The 20,121-nt window shown below is 42.3% G+C and overlaps 1 protein-coding gene across 1 annotated transcript in view; it reads left to right on the top strand.

Annotated features, from left to right (window-relative positions):
• LOC126456705 (serpin B6-like) overlaps positions 1–20,121 on the top strand; it is a 93,797-nt gene that overhangs the window by 64,062 nt on the left and 9,614 nt on the right. The window contains exon 7 of the mRNA XM_050092445.1: positions 12,259–12,397. Within this exon, the coding sequence (XP_049948402.1) occupies positions 12,259–12,397 (139 nt within the window). The remainder of the gene's footprint in view (positions 1–12,258; positions 12,398–20,121) is intronic.

Genomic DNA, 20,121 nt, shown 5'->3' with positions numbered 1-20,121 from the left:
TAGTCTGCTTTTTATATCCTCCTTGCTCCGTCCATTATCGATTACTTCACCGCCTAGGTACCAGAATTCTTTAAGTTCATCTGCTTCGTGATCACCAATAAGTTTTTCACTGTTGTCAATACTGTTGTTTTTCATTACTTTCACTGACGATAGTAATGTCATCAGCTAATCTTATCGCTGATATCCTTATACCTTGAATTAAATTCCACTCTTGAACCTTCCTTTTATTTCCGTCATTGCTTCTTCGATGTGTACATTGAACAGTGGGGGGCGAAAGACTGCACCCCACTCTCACATCATTATTAATCCGAGAACATTGTTCTTGGTAGTTCAGTTTTACTGTCCCCTCTTTGTTCTTGTGCATAGTGCATATTGCCTCTTTCCCTATAGATTACCCCAATTTTTCTCAGAATTTCGAAATATCGCACTTTTTGACATCGTTGACAAGCCTTGATTTCTCTTTAGTCTTAGTTCTATTATCAACAGTAACGTCAAAATTGCCACTCTTGTGCCTTCACCTTTCCAGCAGCCAAACTAATCGTCAGCTAACCGAACCCCAACTTTCTTTTCCATTCTTCTGTACATTATTCTTGTCAGCAACTTGGATGCGTCAGCTGTTAAGCTGATTGTGCGATAATTCTCGCACTTGTCGGCCTTGCTATCTTCAGAAATGTGTGAATGATGCTTTTCTGTCTGATGGCGTATCACCTGCCTCATATTCTCTACACACCAGCTTGAACAGTCGTTTTGTTGTGCCACTTCCCTTAATGATTTTAGAAATTCCGATGGAATGTTATGTACTCTTATGACTTACTTGATCTTATGTCCTCCAAAGCACTTTTAAATTTGGATTCTAATACCGGATCCCCTATCTCTTCCCTGTCGGCTACTGTTTCTTCTTCTGTCACGTCATCAGACGTGTCATTCCCATCGCAGAGGCCTTCAGTGTACTCTTTCGACCTATCCGCTTTCCGGTCTCCATTTAACTGTGGAATTCCCACTGAACTTTTGATGTTACCGCCCTTGCTTTCAGTTTCACCGAAGGTTGTTTTGACTTCCTTATATGCTCAATCCGTCCTTCCGACAATCATTTCTTTCTCAATTTTTTCACATTTTTCATGTAGTCATTTTGCTTTTGCTCCCTGCATTTCTTATTTACTTCGTTCCTGAGTGACTTGTATTTCTGTACTCCTGATTTTTCCTGAACATTTTTGCTCTTCCTTCCTTGCTTGCGGCGTCGGCACCGATATGGATCCCAAAACACGTCAACTTGATAGTAAAAACAGGGCGTTTTTGACTGAGTGAAGAACATTGTTTTGCGCTGCCTGATTGGCCTGGAACTGTTCCAGATAACCCCATACGCAACAAAACTGTCACTCTTGTGAAAAGTGCCAATTTAAAGCGACACCGAAACAACTCATTTCCAAGTCCATAAAATTTTCACCAGGGTAGGGAAGCTCGAGGAGCATATCTAGCTTCTTCCGGAGCAGAGCCGCGTGTGTGTTGGCCGCATAGTAAACACCAGAATCATTTCTGAGGCTCTGAGATAGTATACGTGTGCTGTAAGTGGCATGATCAATTTTTGAAAAGAAAAAGGATGGTGCTGCCGAAATTCATCGTATTCAACTGTCGACAAGAAGCAGTCCATAAAAAATTGAGTTTTTGGCTGCCGACAGTAAAAGTAGTTTTCTCCAATTTACGCTGAACACACAGTGCTGCCCCATGGCAACCGATAAGTCTTGTGACATTTCTGATGAGAAACAACTGTCTACTCTCGTGCGAATTTTGGATACCGAGAGTAAATCATTTTCCCGTTCAAAGGCAAGACTCGCGGAGATTTATTCAAGACTTTTGATGACTTGATAACGAAATATAACATTAGTTATTATAAAATGTTCTCTCTTTCAACTAACATGGTCCCAGCATAGATTGCCAAAGAGAAGGGCTAGTAAAGAGAATCAAGGGTAAGAAAGCTGGGCCACTATCTTACCAGTGCATAGTTCATCAGGCAGCCCTTTGTGGAAAACTTAGTGCCAGTCTGAAAGAGGTAATGGGTGTCTTGAGCAAACAGATTAATTTTGTGAGGTGTCGTTCTGCTATTCCGCACAGACAGTTCAAAGGGTTTCAGTCAGTCATTCGGCTCATTCTGATTTAACTGCAGCACAACAATGTTCTTTGACGTAGTAAATGTCAAATGATGGAAAGTTTTTTGGCAAATAAAAGAAGAAGTAACGTCCTTCTTAGGCAACCTGGATACACAAGAAGCGAGGAAGCATCTGGAGTTCCTAGCAAACGAACACAATACGCTAGCTGTGACTTTTCTGAAAGACATTCTGAAACATTAAAATGCGCTCATTACTGAGCTACAAGGAAATGGGAATTTAATATGTGAGCTGACGCATAGTTCGTTTTCTTTCCGTCGGAAGCTGCATATATCTGAAAAAGAGGTTGCAAGCCAAGAATGTAGTCACTTTCCAGCACTCCTTCGATATAATGATAATTCTGAAACAAACTATAACACTAGCTTGCTATATTTCATGCGGCACTCTTCCCTAACTACCGAACATAAGTCCTGTCACGGGGAAAGCCACTTATAACACTAATCTGCCGTGACACAAGCTAATGTTACCCACTGAAAGGATTTTGAGTTTTGACCGCGCGTGTGTCTAATGGATGAAGGTATCGGACTATAATTTTGAATATGGTGCAATTAAAAGAAAAACTAAAGACTTTAAAATCTGGGGGCTAATGAAAGTAGAAAAATTCTTACATGGATGAAGAAATGGGCGGTCGCCAGCCCAATTAGGCACACGAATTTGGAAATATATGTTTAAGAAAATTGAAAGTTATTGAAGTTAATTTCATTAATATTTCCCTTTGCATAGCACACAGGATACAAGCAGATACAGGGTACTCTGAACTGTGGGTAGCAGCAGTCCCCAATAATGCACAAACTAGTAATCACAGAAAGCAAAAAATGTAGCAAACTAAAGATGTACCTGGGGAGCCTCTGTCTTAACTGGGATGTAAAAACCACGAATAAACATAAATGATACCACAATTACACAGTTCATATCCCTCTGCTTATATTTGTTTTCCTTAGCAGCAATAATATTCCAATTATCTTTCTAATATGAGAAGAATATGGTAGGGACCCATAAACTGGTACAGTATCACTTATCAAACTCTGTGATTATTTCAGTAGCAAAATTTAATTTGAACAAAGTCACTTCTTAACTTCACTAAAAATCATTCATGATAGTAATCAAGGCTAAATTGCATTTCAACTTATTTGTCTTTTTCATCACCTGTGAAGCAGTATTATAGACACTAACATATACACAACCTGGCACAGTACTTTTGCAAAACGATACTTTGCAGTAAGCTGAGAGTACTTTAGAACAATTCCAATATCTTCAATTTTTTTTATCGTTGGACATTTGACAAACATAAATAAATCACTAGTTCATTTGAAACAGGATACTCGGTTTTATAAACACTTGGGAGGGGACCCTGCATAGGTTCATGATCAGGATAGAAGATACGGTTCCAAACGCAGATTTATAGCATTTTGAAATTAACTGGTCCATGCTCTGATACATATATGTGTGCATGAAGTTGGTGGAGCAGTGACGAAGTTGTGGCAAGCGACTTGGCGACTAACTGTACTCACGGCTCTTGATGTTTGAATGCTCTATTAAATTTCTTCGTGGGGACGGTTATTCAACTTATTACAGCCATTCCTTATTGCCGAGAGTACCAAGCAACAGACAAATCCACATGAGGCAAAATTCCTCCCAAAGCTGCCTCCAATTGCCTCCCTCGGCACCGTCGATGTGTACCGTGGAACGGCTAGCCACTGACTGCGTACCGTTCACAACAAGGAGCAGCCCAGTTCGACCGCCAAAAGCACCTTTTACATCGCGCCAAGCCACTTCCGTTGCGGAGGGACTTCCCTACATCTTTTACATTTTACAATACAATTTCCCTAAGCATGAACCAGCTTCTAAGACGTAATGTTTTTCTTAAAATATACACATATTATAAAAATTCATTATTTTAAACAATCATTTATCTTTTACCATACATACATTACAAACTCTAATTTTCCTGTCACAAATCAAGGACTTTAACTAACAACGAACACACTTTCCATAATCGAAGTTACACAGTTACCTAATACAAATCTGCCACTAATCGACATAAGTGTTAAAAGACATTGCACTATTTTCAAATCTTACCTATTTTCAGATCTTACGAAGGAATTTTCAGCAACATTCCAAGATTTCTCAGAGGTAGTGAAGTTGTCACGATTCTTGAAATCGCCTTTTGTAGTTTCTCCAGGGGCAGAATGGACTGATGTGACTGCGAAGTGGCTCCCTCTTTCAAACGTTTTACTCCTAATGCAGATAACAGACCTGCAGGAAGACATTTCCTTGCAAACGTACAAAACTGCATCGGCCGAAGAATTAGCTACTTACATGGCTATGGTATCTGACTCCACATACCGGGTTATCAAAAAGTCAGTATAAATTTGAAAACTGAATAAATCACGGAATGATGTAGATAGAGAGGTACAAATTGACACACATGCTTGGAATGACATGGGGTTTTATTAGAACCAAAAAAATACAAAATTTCAAAAAATGTCCGACAGATGGCGCTTCATCTGATCAGAATAGCAATAATTAGCGTAACAAAGTAAGACAAAGCAAAGACGATGTTCTTTACAGGAAATTCTCAATATGTCCACCATCATTCCTCAATAATAGTTGTGGTCGAGGAATAATGTTGTGAATAGCACTGTCAAGCATGTCCGGAGTTATCGTGAGGCATTGGCTTCGGATGTTGTCTTTCAGCATCCCTAGAGATGTCGGTCGATCACGATACACTTGCGACTTCAGGTAACCCCAATGGCAATAATCGCACGGACTGAGGTCTGGGGACCTGGGAGGCCAAGCATGACGAAAGTGGCGGCTGAGCACACGATCATCACCAAACGACGCGCGCAAGAGATCTTTCACGCGTCTAGCAATATGGGGTGGAGCGCCATCCTGCATAAACATCGTACGTTCGAGCAGGAGTTTATCAGCCAGGCTGGGGATGATGCGATTCTGTAACATATCGGCGTACCTCTCACCCGTCACGGTAGCAGTTAAAAAACCAGAATCACGCATTTCCTCGGAGAAAAAAAGCCCGATAACGGTAGATGTGGTAAATCCAACCCATACCGTGACTTTCTCGTCTTGCAATGGAGTTTCCACGACAGTTCTAGGATTTTCGGTAGCCCAATTTCTGCAGTTGTGGGCGTTGACAGATCCTCGGAGCGTGAAATGAGCTTCGTCGGTCCACAACACGTTACTCAACCAATCGTCATCTTCCGCCATCTTTTGAAACGCCCACACCGCAAATGCCCTCCGCTTCACTAAATCGCCAGGTAACAGTTCATGATGCTGATAGATTTTGTACGGATAGCATCGGAGGGTACGCCTAAGTGCCAACCAAACAGTAGTGCATGGAATGCCGGTGTGACGTGCGACTGCACGGGCGCTGACTTCCCCGTGCATAGACGAACCCGCTACAGTCTCCATTTCTTCCTGAACTGTTTCAGCAGCATTAGGCGTTGTGCTCGGTCGGCCAGTACGGGGTCTATCGTCCAAACAACCCTTGGCTTCGAACTTCGATATCATTCTCGCCACAGCTGCATTTGTCAACGGACGTTTACCCGTTCTAATCCCCTTCCTATGGCGATAGGATCGTAACGCTGAACTAGCACATTCCCCATTCTGATAATACAGCTTCACTAAAAGCGCCTTTTCAGGTAACGTCAACATGCTTTATTGTTATTTTAATCACCTTTTACAAGGCGGGCTGTCAGCAGCATATTACGCTGCTCTTCAGCCGTGAGTGGTACAATAATATGACATAGAGTTGGCACAGATAATACAATAAAAACGGCGGGCAAAAACTGTAGACACGAAAAACAATAAACATGAAGCCGTTCACGCTGGACGAGAAAAAACACTAACACTTGACACGGCGCACATAACACGGACGATTGCGACGGCACACGTGAACAGTGGCGACGTGACGGCGAAAGAACACGAAACACAAAACGAAGGCACACACACGAGACACTGATGGCGATGATCTCCGGCGCGCGAATGTCCACTGAGCGTGTACGAGTCCGGGGACCTGCCAAGAGAGGAGGAGGGGGAGGGGGAGGGTTGATTCTCTCATTACAGCTCCTTTTATACACGATTGTCATGCGCACTCACTGACGTTTTGCTGTCCAGCGCCATCTGTCGGACATTTTGTGAACTTTGTTTTTTTTTTGTTCTAATAAAACCCCAAGTCATTCCAAGCACGTGTGTCAATTTTTACCTCTCTATCTACATTATTCCGTGGTTTATTAAGTTTTCAAATTTATACTGACTTTTTGATCACCCGGTATGTTCGTGATACTTCATTTAAAAACTGAATTTTTCAAAGAACCATTATCGTTAAAAGGGCCACCCACCTTGAAGACACTTTTCTTATAAGTTGCAATCCACGTGAACCTACTTTTAGAAAACTGTGTCAAGACTACAAATGTAACTTTTCGCATTGAATTTTGGATCCAATTATGCCCATCTGTTGTATTTCATATTTTTGTGAAAAAAAATTAAAATTAAAATTATTAAGGAATATGTTCTTTTAGATCCCGATAAAATTTTTCAGAAGTATTCGGATCCCACCTAAAATTACTTGCCGGCCCCTGATCTAGGGTACGGTTAGAACGTCGTAAAATAACCAGTTACGACACTGATAGTGCAAACGCTTTTGGGAAGGTCGTGAAAAGGTGTATGATGAAGAATTCTTGTGAAAGGAATGGAGGGTGGAGGACAACAGGAATGTTACACGCTACAACATGTAGCGTATTGTGGTCAAAACAAGTTAAGATAATTAATTTGAAATATAAGAGAAAGGGCTTTTGTGAATAGATTGATTTATGCAAACTTACTAGTGGTTGGCTAACACATGCAGCTGCCAAGACATCTGAGCATAACTGAATAAATTAAGACTTTCAAGCGTTTTTGGAGCGATTTAGCACTGTGCAGCTCCCTGTGTATGTATCAAGAAATGGGGCTGAAATGTTCGTTTTAAAAAGTGTCGTTCTCTTCTGTGTGTGGAGACATCGTGGCGTAATATGAGAGTGCAATATACCTTTTTGTTGCATAGTTCTGTTGTATGGAAACAATGGAGAGTGAATTGAGACTGCAACATACGTCGAAATGCGAAATAGCGTTAAATGTGTGGATATCAACGCTGGTCTAATAAATATATATTGTGTTCGAACTGAAGTCGACAGAAGTTCTTGAAGAAACATTAGACCTAGCAGCAAGATATCAGATATAAAAGCTCACAGGAAGGGAGTGTTCAGTCACCTATGGAAGATCACATAACTAATGAGGAGGTATTGAATATAATTGGGGAGAAGAGGAGCTTGTGGCACAACTTGACTAGAAGAAGGCATTGTGCTTTGCTCCAGCTGAATATGTATGCCCCGTCTGGAGAAGATCGACACATGCTCACAAGCCAGACGCAGCACTGAATGCCTCATGTCGATTAATCACGGGATGCCTGAAGTCTACAAACCGTGATCTCCTTTATATGTGTTCTGGAATAGCCCCCCCTCAGATCAGACGGCAAACGTTGGCGATGGCCGAACGAAGCAGGCAGTGCGAAGATAGAAGACATCCCCTGTACGCACATCAGCCAGCGGAGGCAAGACTTAAATCTAGGAAAGACTTCATATAAGTTGAACGTCCACTAACCGAAAGTCAGTCTACAACTAGAGAATCAATGTGGAAACAGAAATTGGATAAAGGCAGTCTGAAAAGTTGGAACATTAAAGAAAAACTTCCTGCTGGATCACAATTGGAATGGAGAGTCTGGAAGAGCCTAAATAGACTTAGATGTCAAATGGGAAGATCACAGGATAACCTGATCAAGTGGGGATACGCCGAAGAAGAGCCCTGCCAACGTGGAGGAAAACAAACCATGACACACCTGCTGACCTGTCCATCTTTGCTGGCCCCATGCACTTTCCAAGACCTGTGGTCGGCCAATGACGCTGCAGTGAAGTGTGCCGAACACTGGAGAGAGATATGAGCCTTGCTTTAGACAATAATGACGACTTACATTATGTGAAGATCATGAATGTATATATGAATGAATAACTATCATTTACTTGTATTTGTAATCTAGTATATATATCGTATTAATTGATTACAGATGTAGCTCAGACACGATTAAATAAATAAAACTAGAAGAAGGGATAGGTTGGTACGACATGTTCTGAGACATCGGGGGATCACCAATTTGGTACTGGAGGGCAGCGTGGAGGGTAAAATTCGAAGAAGGAGACCAAGAGATGAATGCACTAAGCAGATTCAGAAGGATGTAGGCTGCAGTAGGTACTGGGAGATGAAGAAGCTTACACAGGATAGAGTAGCGTGGAGAGCTGCATCAAACCAGTCTCAGGACTGAAGACCACAACAACAACAACAACAACATGGAAGGAGACGATTCTGTAGTGTGTTGCACTTCGCTGCAAGTGAATGATTCACCGGTTATGCTATTGTTGGACAGCTTAAGGTGGTTGTCAAAACGTCGTAAATAGTTAATATCAACATCTCTGCTCTTTTAAAACCATTCAAAGTCTGTTACAAACGTCATTCATGCAAGGTGGATTTGTTTTAGTTAACGTACATTAATGCATAACTATTTCAGCTTATCTGTGCGATAAGAAAGAGCAATTGTTATTACGTACAATACCAAACATTGCAGATTTCAAAGTAAAATATCTGATTATTTAACAAGTTCATTACTAGATACCAATCTCTTGAAGTGCGGGCTGAAAGTAAATGCATGTTACAGCAAAGCCAAGTCATCGGAGATTATGTGTTCTTATAGGTTTATAGTCACTGCCTTGTTCTCAAGAGTTAATTGGTAGCCAAGGTGGACGTATTTAGTAAATTCAAGAGTGAACAAATTTAAATTGCTTATTACATTGACAAAATCAAGAGTCGTTTTCCATATTGTCACACGAACTGCATTTTCGTAACGTGTTAAACTGGAAAATGAACCGACATTAAATTAACTAATCTACACTGAAGCGCCAAAGGAATTGGTATACGCATGCGTATTCAAATACAAAGATAATTAAACAGACAGATTACGGCGCTGCAGTCGACAACGCCTGTATAAGACAACAAATAAGTTGTTGCAGTTGTTAGATCGGTTACAGGTGCTACAATGGCAGGTTACCAAGGGTTAAGTGAGTTTGAGCATGGTGCTATAGTAGGCGCACGATCTACGGGACACAGCGTCTCCGAGGTAGCGATGAAGTAGGGATTATCCCGTACGACAATTTCACGATTCTACCGTGAATGTCAGGGATCCGGTAAAACACCAAATTTCCGAGATCGCTGCGGCCGGAAAAAGATCCTGCTAGAACTGGACCAATGACGACTGAAGAGAATCGTTCAGCGTGACATAAGGGCAACCCTTCCGCTAATTTCTGCAGATTTTAGCGCTGGACCATCAACAAGTGTCAGCGTGCGAACCATTCACTGTAACATCATCCATATGGGCTTTCGGAGTCGAAGGCCCACTCGTGGACCCTTGATGACAGAACGACAAAAAGCTTTACGCCTCGCCTTGGCCCGTCAACAGCGACATTGGACTGTTGATGACTGGAAACATGTTGCCTGGTACGACGAGTCTCGTTTCAAATTGTATCGAGCGAATGGTCGTGTACGGGTGTGGAGACATCAGGAATCCATGGACACTGCATGTCAGCAGGGGACTGTTCAAGCTGGTGGAGGATCTGTAATGGTGTGGGGCGTGTGCAATTGTATCGATATGGGACCCCAGATCCGTCTACATACGACTCTGACAAGTGACACGTACGTAAGCATCCTGTCTGATCACCTGCATCCATTCATGTCAGTTGTGCATTCCAATAGACTTGGGCAATTCCAGCAGAAGCATGCGACACCCCACGTGCCCAGATTTGTTATAGAGTCGCTCCACGAACAGCCTTCTGAGTTTCAACACTTCTGCTGGCCATCATACTCCCCGTACATGAACATTATTGGGCATATCTTAGGTGCCTTGCAACGTGCTGTTCAGAAGAGATCTCCATTCGGAGGTGGAACAGTAATTAGGTTCTAGGAGATCCAGATAATTGCTCCATTAATGGTGAAGCTCTATCTTGAACGTACTCTTACGAATTTATGGACAGCCTTGCGGGATTCATGGTGTCAGTTCCCACCATCACTACTTCAGACATTAGTATGATCCACGACACGTCGTTTTCGGCACTTCTTCGAGCTCGCGGGGGCGCTACACGATATTAGACAGATGTACCAGTTTCTTTGGCCCTTCAGTCTATATAATTCAAGTATTAGGATAGTTATTTCAGTGATTATCGGATGTTTTTATATTTTGTCCAGACCAGTTCAGTGTGTATATTACTGTTGCTGGTAGCTGACTATTTATTGTTATTAAGCTGTGTGCACTCTTGTAGTTGTGATGTTCATTGTAAAAAGTGTTTCCAATGAAAGGTACATGCACATACCTTAGTCTTGACAAGCTGAATGTTTCTGAAATATAGAAAATGCTAAGCAATACATGTAACTCTAATCATCAACTTATCTGTTCTGTAAATTTTATTATTTTACTGTACGTCTGAGTAATAATTTTCCCCTTTATTATCTGATTTCTTTAGGCATTACACTAGCCACATTTTATAGTGAAGTTGCGCTAAAGATTATGACACAACCTTGTATTATTTCAAATAGTCATTGCTTTATGAAACTTTACAAAAAGAGTGAATAAAGAATAGGGCAAGGAAAATACAGTGTTCAATTACTAGGTCACCAATACCTTCTCCCAGGATGTAACTACTCATTCTCTAAGACCACTCTTCGTTACGTACCTGTAAATCTTCCAAAATTGTTTCAATTTTATTTCTTTTAGCAAACGTATCTCTTGTTCATTTTGATCCACACATCTATATCTTCCCATAAAACACCTTTTCTTTCTTAAAAACAAAACCCGATCCTCCCTTCCATATCCCTCACCATTTTTCCACACTCACCTGTCTCCTTCTTCGATTAATGACACAGTTATAAAAATGGATGATGATTAAAGCCTACTGGACATAGTAATTCATTTAGTTAAATCACAAGATTATGAATTAATATTACACAAAAGCGCAAGAACAAAATGTATGAAAATACGGTTTAATTCATTCAAATATGTGATTTATTCTAACATCTGTGTAAAGAAAAATCAGTAAAACATAAAGTGAATCAACATTAAAACCGTAGACAATAAACAAGCAAAGAATACTATTAAACTCTATCTGTGTTAACTACAGGGAAGGAAATCTCTGTCACAGCACACCTACTTAAAGGTGGAGGTGAACGATCTTTCATAGTGCAGGGTATCAATGACTGAAAGCACACGCGAGAATAAATCAAGCAAGTGTGTATGTTTCGGCGGTACCAGTGTTTTAGTATCACAGTAAGCTACGACGGTTACTGTACTTCCAACTACGGACTTCAACAATTTTTCTAGCTCATCCAACTACCCACTTTCAACTACTATTTCACGTTACCCTACCAAATATCACAAAAAAAGTCTACTGTTAACAAAAATTTACATGTGTTCTTGGATGGTGACGTTGAAATGTAGATGAAAGTGGGTAGGTTGAGACCTTGGAAAATAGTTAAAATTAGGTGGTGGAAAGTGTAGTAAGATTCGTTCTTAAAGTAAAGTAACACTCGTTCTTACTTGCATCAGTGTGGAGCTAAAACTCTAGTACACATTCCCTTTTGCCTTGTGTATTCTCACGTGGGCTTTCAATTATTGATACTCACACGGCGAAAGTTCTTTCATCTTTATCTTCAAGTGAACACACTTCCATTGGATTTATCTCCGGCCATGTATCCATACGTCATTTTTTGCTATTTATAAGGAATCGATTCCCGCAGTTGTCCTCATTTAACAAAATCACACGCACTGCATCTCTGTTGTAAAAGCTCAAGATGTTATCTGTTTATGTGCCTCTATTAGGAACGTAGTAGCCGCATTTGTCAACTGAATTTATATGGATTTTCTGCTATTATTGTCATAGATGTATTAGGAAAAATACTATGAATATGTAACAAACTTGGTTTAAAACGTTTGGCCATTTAATTTCAGCTCGGCATGACTTCAATGTTCAGTGATTACGCCGCAAATTTTTCTGGAATCAGTGAAGAGAAACTTAAAGTGGACCAAGTACTGCACAAAGCTTTCATCGAGGTTAACGAAGAAGGCACAGAGGCTGCTGCGGCAACCGGTAAGTAATTTTGAAAAGGAAGGAAGGAAGATAAGGGTTTAACGAGCTCGCTAAAGAAGGAGAAAAAGCTCGGATTAGTAAGGGACGGGGAAGGAAATCGGCCACGCCTTTTCAAAGGAAACATCGCGGTATTTGCCTGGAGCGATACAGGAAAACAGCGGAAAACCTTAAATCAGAATGGTCGGATGCGAATCTGAAATGTCATCCTCCAGAATGCGGGTGCTGACCACTGCACCATCTCGCTCGCATAAGTGATTTGCTGCAGAAGATGTGACATTCTTGTTGTTAGATAACGATATTAAATTCTTTCGTAAATGTGAAATTGACTTTACGTTAGTGTTCTCTGACTCACAAAAAGGAGAAGATAAGAAAATCGGGAGCTCTGTCTATTTAGAGGTAGTTGCGTTTTTTTTTTTTTTTTTTTTTTTTTTTTTTAAAAGCCTATCTGGGTGTAATGCCGCGACATCTTTTAAAACACTTAAAGTGAAAGGTACTGAAATGAGTCGACATTTCGGCTGAATTGCAGCGGTCCGCCTCAGAGGGCTCAGTTGAAGGTTTTTGCAACTCGGCCGAAACGTCAGTTAATGTTGGTATTTTAAGTACTTGCCGCGCGGTTAGAGGCTTGGTTCAAATGGCTCTGAGCACTATGGGACTTAACTTCTGAGGTCATCAGTCCCCTAGAACTTAGAACTACTTAAACCTAACTAACCTAAGGACATCACACACATCCATGTCCGAGGCAGGATTCGAACCTGCGACCGTAGCGGTTGCGCGGTTCCAGACTGAAGCGCCTAGAACCGCTCGGCCACCCCGGCCTGCGTGGTTACAGGCGCCTTGTCGTAGATTGCGCGGCCCCTCCCCCCGGAGGTTCGAGTCCTCCCTAGGGTCTGGGCGAGTGTGTTGTTCTTAGCATAAATTAGTTTAAGTAGGTGTGTAAGTCTAGGGACCGATGACGTCAACAGTTTGGTCGCTTAGGAATTCACACACATTTTAATATTTTGAACATTTTAAAGCACTTTATAAGGCGTCCCGGGAGTACACCGAGAAGGATTTTAATGCGATTGACACAGGTCACGGAAGCCAACATATTTTTTGTAATTGTGATTTTATTCGTACTTTGTTAAGATAAGCACAGCCCAAGATACGAGGTGCATTCAAGTTCTAAGGCCTCCTGGAAAGAGATAGAAACATGCGCATTGTTTTAAAATGAGGCCGCGTTCATTATCAATACGTCCCAGAGATGGCAGCACCGTATGGCAGATGGAATTTTACCGCCAGCGGCGAGAATGAGAACTGTTTTAAATACTTAAAATGGTGACGTTTTCCTTACTTGAACAGCGTGCAATCATTCGTTTTCTGAATTTGCGTGGTGTGAAACCAATTGAAATTCATCGACAGTTGAAGGAGACATGTGGTGATGGAGTTACGGATGTGTCGAAAGTGCGTTCGTGGGTGCGACAGTTCAATGAAGGCAGAACATCGTGTGACAACAAACCGAAACAACCTCGGGCTCGCACAAGCCGGTCTGACGACATGATCGAGAATGTGGAGAGAATTATTTTGGGGGATCGCCGAATGACTGTTGAACAGATCGCCTCCAGAGTTGGCATTTCTGTGGGTTCTGTGCACACAATCCTGCATGACGACCTGAAAATGCGAAAAGTCTCATCCAGGTGAGTGCCACGAATGCTGACGGACGACCACATGGCTGCCCGTGTGGCATGTTGCCAAGCAATGTTGAAGCGCAACGACAGCATGAATGGGACTTTCTTTTCGTCGATTGTGACAATGGATGAGACGTGGATGCCATTTTTCAATCCAGAAACAAAGCGGCAGTCAGCTCAATGGAAGCACACAGATTCACCGCCATCAAAAAAATTTCGGGTAACCACCAGTGCTGAAAAAATGATGGTGTCCATGTTCTGGTACAGCGAGGGCGTAATCCTTACCCATTGCTTTCCAAAGGGCACTACGGTAACAGGTGCATCCTACGAAAATGTTTTGAAGAACATATTCCTTCCTGCACTGCAACAAAAACGTCCGGGAAGGGCTGCGTGTGTGCTGTTTCACCAAGACAACGCACCCGCACATCGAGCTAACGTTACGCAACAGTTTCTTCGTGATAACAACTTTAAAGTGGTTCCTGATGCTCCCTACTCACCTGACCTGGCTCCTAGTGACTTTTGGCTTTTTCCAACAATGAAAGGCACTCTCCGTGGCCGCACATTCACCAGCCGTGCTGCTATTGCCTCAGCGATTTTCCAGTGGTCAAAACAGACTCCTAAAGAAGCCTTCGCCGCTGCCATGGAATCATGGCGTCAGCGTTGTTAAAAATGTGTACGTATGCAGGGCGATTACGCCGAGAAGTAACGCCAGTTTCATCGATTTCGGGTGAGTAGTTAATTAGAAAAAAAATCGGAGGCCTTAGAACTTGAATGCACCTCATACACATCCTCGAAGCATGTTCAGTAGTAACATGCAGATCACACAATCTGCTGGACATATTGGTAATGTTACCAGAATGAAATTTTTACTCTGCATCGCAGAGTGCGCTGATGTGAAACTTCCTAGTAGATTAAAATTTTATGCTGGACCGAGACTCGAACTCGGGACCTTCGCCGTTCGTGGAAAAGTGCTGTACCGGGTGAGCGACCCAAACACGAATCGCGACCTATCCTCAGACCTGTACTTCCTCCAGTGCCTCATCTCCTACCTTCCAAACTCCGCAGAAGTTCTCCCGCGAAACTTGCAGGACTCCTGGAACGAGGAGATGTGGTACACGAGGAAGTAAAGCTGAGTGGTTATGTGCGTTGTGCTTGGGTAGCTAAGTAACCGAGCGAGGTGGCGCAGTGGTTAGCACACTGGACTCGCATTCGGGAGGACGACGGTTCAATCCCGTCTCCGGCCATCCTCATTTAGGTTTTCCGTGATTTCCCTAAATCGCTTCAGGCAAATGCCGGGATGGTTCCTTTGAAATGGCACGGCCGATTTCCTTCCCCATCCTTCCCTCACCCGAGCTTGCGCTCCGTCTCTAATGACCTCGTTGACGACGGGACGTTAAACACTAATCTCCTCCTCCTCCTCCTTGGGTAGCTAAGTCACCGGCACAGTACCTCAGCGTCTTCGCTCAGAGGACTGGATGCCCTTTTTAATAAAAAACCTGAGTGATCAACGATGATCTAGAACGGGTGTCATGTGACGTCTGCCCTGACCCAAAAACAAAAAAAAGAGTCGGTGGAGCACTTGCTGCCAAAGTGCGAAGGTCGTCAGTTCGAATCCCGGTCTGGCACACAGTTTTAATCTGACGAGAAGTTTCAAGTTGATAATGTATTGTCAGAATGTTCAGGATTCCAGGGAGCACGACGAATGTGTCCAGGGAAATCTAGTGATTGATTACATACAAATGGAAGAGATGTTATAACGGGTTATTAGAAACCATCCAGCTGGTGGCCGAGCGGTTCTGCCGCTACAGTCTGGAACCGCGCGACCGCTACGGTCGCAGGTTCGAATCCTGCGTCGGGCATGGATGTGTGTGTTGTCCTTAGGTTAGTTAGGTTTAAGTAGTTCTAAGTTCTAGGGGACTTATGACCTCAGCAGTTGAGTCCCATAGTGCTCAGAGCCATTTAGAAACCATCCAACAGGGGAATGAATGAATTACTTTGCGGAGTTAATTATGACGCGGTAATGTATAGTGAAATAAATGGTGGGCGTCTGAAAGCGCGGAGAATAGTACTGAGATAACGGGGTGGGATCTGGCAATTCTTCTGCCTAACGAGGTCACATTGAAACTACGCCGACTCTTGACGTGAAAGATACCGAAGACAGAATACAACATTGTGAAGTTGATAGGACAATTGAAACGTGTCAGCAGATGTTGACAATTCACGGCTAATCGTTGATTACTTTGTTTCAGGGCTCAGATTTATTAAACCTAAGACTTCCCACAAAGTTTAAGAAGAAAGTCAACGTCAATGTAGAAGCTACAGGCTAGAAGAGAAATATCAGACTGTCGGCTAGAATAGCGTTCAGATATAGACAGGAAACGTAAGTGGGTCTTGGTGAAAGAGATGACAAGATTTCCGCTTATAGCCGTTGCTATCCCACTGGGTTGTCGATAAAACGAAGAAAGAAAATTTCAGAATAATTCTAAAACTGCACAAGGAATGCAAATGCTAACACTGAGGTTCTCAGGCTACAAAACGCTTGCGCCACAACTCAGATTAGTTTTACAATAACCGTGTGATAATGCTGCTGAATTTGGTGAAATACGGATTGTAGACTAAAGTGGTGAACACAGAGCGACGGGAAAATAACCAGTTGCTCAGCATTCGAACAGTGGCAGGCGCAGCAGAAGATGTTAACTAATTCGACTCTGCAGTGCCTGTGATAGTTTGGAAATACGATGCAATGTTCCTTCGGATATGTATGCAAGTCCGTATGAACATGCATTGCTCGACTAAAGCCATTATGAAAAACGTGAAATGTATTCGCAGTTACGATTACGGACAATGTATCGTATTTATCTGCCTACACCATTCAAGCGACTTTCAATTAAAATGTCTCCCAGTACGGGAATATACTTCATGAATGTGCGAGTGTTGATTGTAGACACATCGTTAACGACATATGGAAGTTTGGAGTCTGATAGTAAGACGTGCTCGGATAACCTAATGGTGCTGTCAGCCTTCGGTAGTGGAGCGGCGCGGACGTGTTGTTTGAGTCCTCTTCATGGAGTCGCCTTTGTGAGTAGTTGTTTTCTACTTCGACCCCACTAATGGAGAGTCCGTCACAGCTGACATGACATGGCCCAGGCGCACGGGCAAACACAAACACACACACACTACTACAAATGGCAACTTTCAACCTGATCACACTCGGTCCCGAGCTCTTGATGTTGAACGCCTTATATGTGATGATGTTAAAATTCAACCACAGAACGTAATCGGTATCCATCTCCGAGTTACGAGCAGTATCGTCTACATCATATTAGTCAGTGGCGAGGGGTGTAAAAAATCATGCGCTCAGTCGCGAAGAATCTTAAATTCAGATATGACCATTATGGGGCTCGGCTTCTATAAGCTACGAGCTTTCGATTTCCCGTTCGAGTTACCGCCGGATGTCGTCACCACAGCCTTCCAACCTTAGACCAAAGTGGTCATACATGTGGACAAAAAATGGAACACTTTTACTACATATCTGCTCCTCGTCAGGCTACGACAGATTATAATTGACTTGAGAAAACACGCGCTTTCCTAACTCATCATCGACGGCTGTAGGGTGATTAGCAAGTACAATGACGGTCACGTACTTGCTGCGTTTGCGACGAAGAAAAGCACGTCAGGTGTTTACAATGGTGAGCTTCTCAAGTCACGACAGGTGACACTATGACTCCTCCTAGGATCACTACCCTCCCCCAAAATTATGCAGAGGTTGCTCGGCCGGCCGCCTCATACGAAGTCCAACTACTTGTCGAACAGACGCTCCCATCAGGACGAACTTGGCGGTGGCACAAGTGCTGGACTCACCCACTGCAACCTGTGCTCATAGGTAGCACACTGCACATGGCACACGTCCACCACGGCGCTCGGGGGCCACAGCATCAAGTTATGACACCTGAAGATGCGCTTATAAGAGCCCGAAACCGGTCGTCTGATGATAAAACAACTTTACAACTGAAGCGGTATTTTCAGCCTCTGCTGAAGCCGTACCATAAAGAATAGATGAGGAAAGGTATGTTCGATTAGCAAAATCTTATGTTTGATGCTGAAAACAGAATCAGAAGGGAAAACTAATTTTTTTCTGCTTCTCGAAGATGTTTTAGATTAAGATTTATTTATCTTTCGATTTGTGTTTATACTATTGTCTGCATGAGTAACTATGGATATTTAGAAATGAAAGTAATCCCCTTTATACCATATGTTGTTTTAAACTTGTTCTTTAACATGTTATTCATTATTTTTCAATGCTGGGACAAAGTAGCACGAAGAGCCGCACGTCGTGTCTTAAGGCAACCAAATTAGTAATCTTCTCTCTAGTACTAGAGGGGAAATATTATAGGGTGGAGAAAGCCAATTACACCTTATCGAGGGACTTACGAAAAGACGGGCGATATGTAATATGTGCAAGAACGAAGAGGGAACAATGTGAGTAGAAGACCAATAACGAAGTACATGGGTTAAAAAGGGTGGGCGTACAGATACTTCCTGCAGGCCATGGCTCGAGCTCCCTCTGCAGGAAGTAGTACTCGGAATGTCTGTTTCCCTTACCTTGTATGTAAATAGCCGATGTTTACCATGGTACGCCTTGAACATAGACAACCTCGTTGTCTGTGGTGTAATATGGGTTTATTTGTCGAAGAAGCAATGACGGAAATAAAGGTTCAAGAGTGGTATTAAAATTCGATGACAGTGCTATCCTCAGTGAAACCGAAGAAGAATTACGGGACTTGCTGAATGGAATGATCATTCTAATTGGTATAGAGTATAGAATAGAATAAATCGAATGAAATCGAAGGAAGATGAAAGTGATGAGAAGCAGCAGAAATGAGAACAATGAGAAGCTTATCAGAAATGGGGATGAAGAAGCAGATAAAGTTTTGGAATTCTGCTATCTAAACAGGAAAATAATGCGTGATGGACGAACCAAGGAGGCCACAAAAAACAGACTAGCACGGGCAAAAACGGCATTCGTGACCAAGAGAAGTCTTCTAGTATCAAACACAGATCTTAATTTGAGGAAGAAATTTCTGAGAATGTGCGTTTGGAGCACAGCATTGTATGGCAGTGAGACAAGGATGTGGGAAAACAGGAACAGAAGAGAAAAGAAACCTTTGGGATGCGACGACCAGAAGAACGTTGGTAATCAGGTGGACTGATAAGATAAGGAATGAGGAGTTTATCGGCAGAATCGGGAAGAGAGGAAGAAAGAAGACTATAGGACATCCGTTAAGACATCAGGAAATAACTTCCATGGTGCTAGAGGGAGGTATAGAGAGTAGAAACTGTAGAAGAAGACAGGGATTGGGATACATCCAGAAAATAACTGAGGACGTAGGTTGCAGGTTCTACTCTGAGATGAAAAGGCTGACACAGGAGTGGAATTCGTGGTGGGCTACATCAAACCAGTCAGAGGACTGATCAATAAAAAAAAAATTTTGAGCTGTCACTATAAATTGGACGGAAACTGCTGCCGTGATAAAGCGTTGACTGCGACAGTTTCTGGTGAAGCCTGCGACTTGCCAGTGTCTGTTGCATCGAAGAAACAACCACGGCCACTGCATGTGCCTGAAGACGTTCGGCCACCAGTTTTGGAACTGTGGCGTCACATGTTACGAGTTTCCGCTGTGAACAGTGTAACCTCCCCACGAAAATTTAAAAAATGACAATATTATTTAGTAATGGAGCCAAACGTAACCTCCCTAGCAAAATTTAAATGACAATAAAAATGAGAATCGCAATCTGACTGAAATATAAGTTCTTCACAAAAAAATTAAAGTCCATTCAGTGATAAGAAAATCTCAGTGATAATAATAATTCAATTAAACCGAAACATCGGTCTTTAGCCCTGTGCAAAAATCAGAATTAAATTCTTACCTCATTGTAACTGCTAGTCAAATTTCTGCTCTTATTCTTGCGCAAGGCTTGGAGGAACTGCATTGCAAATAATAATATTCTTTTTTTTTTTTTTTTTGAAATTTAACTGAAACTTTTCTTTAAGGGAAGTGG

This window comes from Schistocerca serialis, chromosome 2 (genome assembly GCF_023864345.2).
Source record: "Schistocerca serialis cubense isolate TAMUIC-IGC-003099 chromosome 2, iqSchSeri2.2, whole genome shotgun sequence".
Classification (NCBI taxonomy): domain Eukaryota; kingdom Metazoa; phylum Arthropoda; class Insecta; order Orthoptera; family Acrididae; genus Schistocerca; species Schistocerca serialis.
The sequence above is the reverse complement of the archived record's forward strand: the minus strand, read 5'-3'. Positions and strand labels throughout refer to the sequence as shown.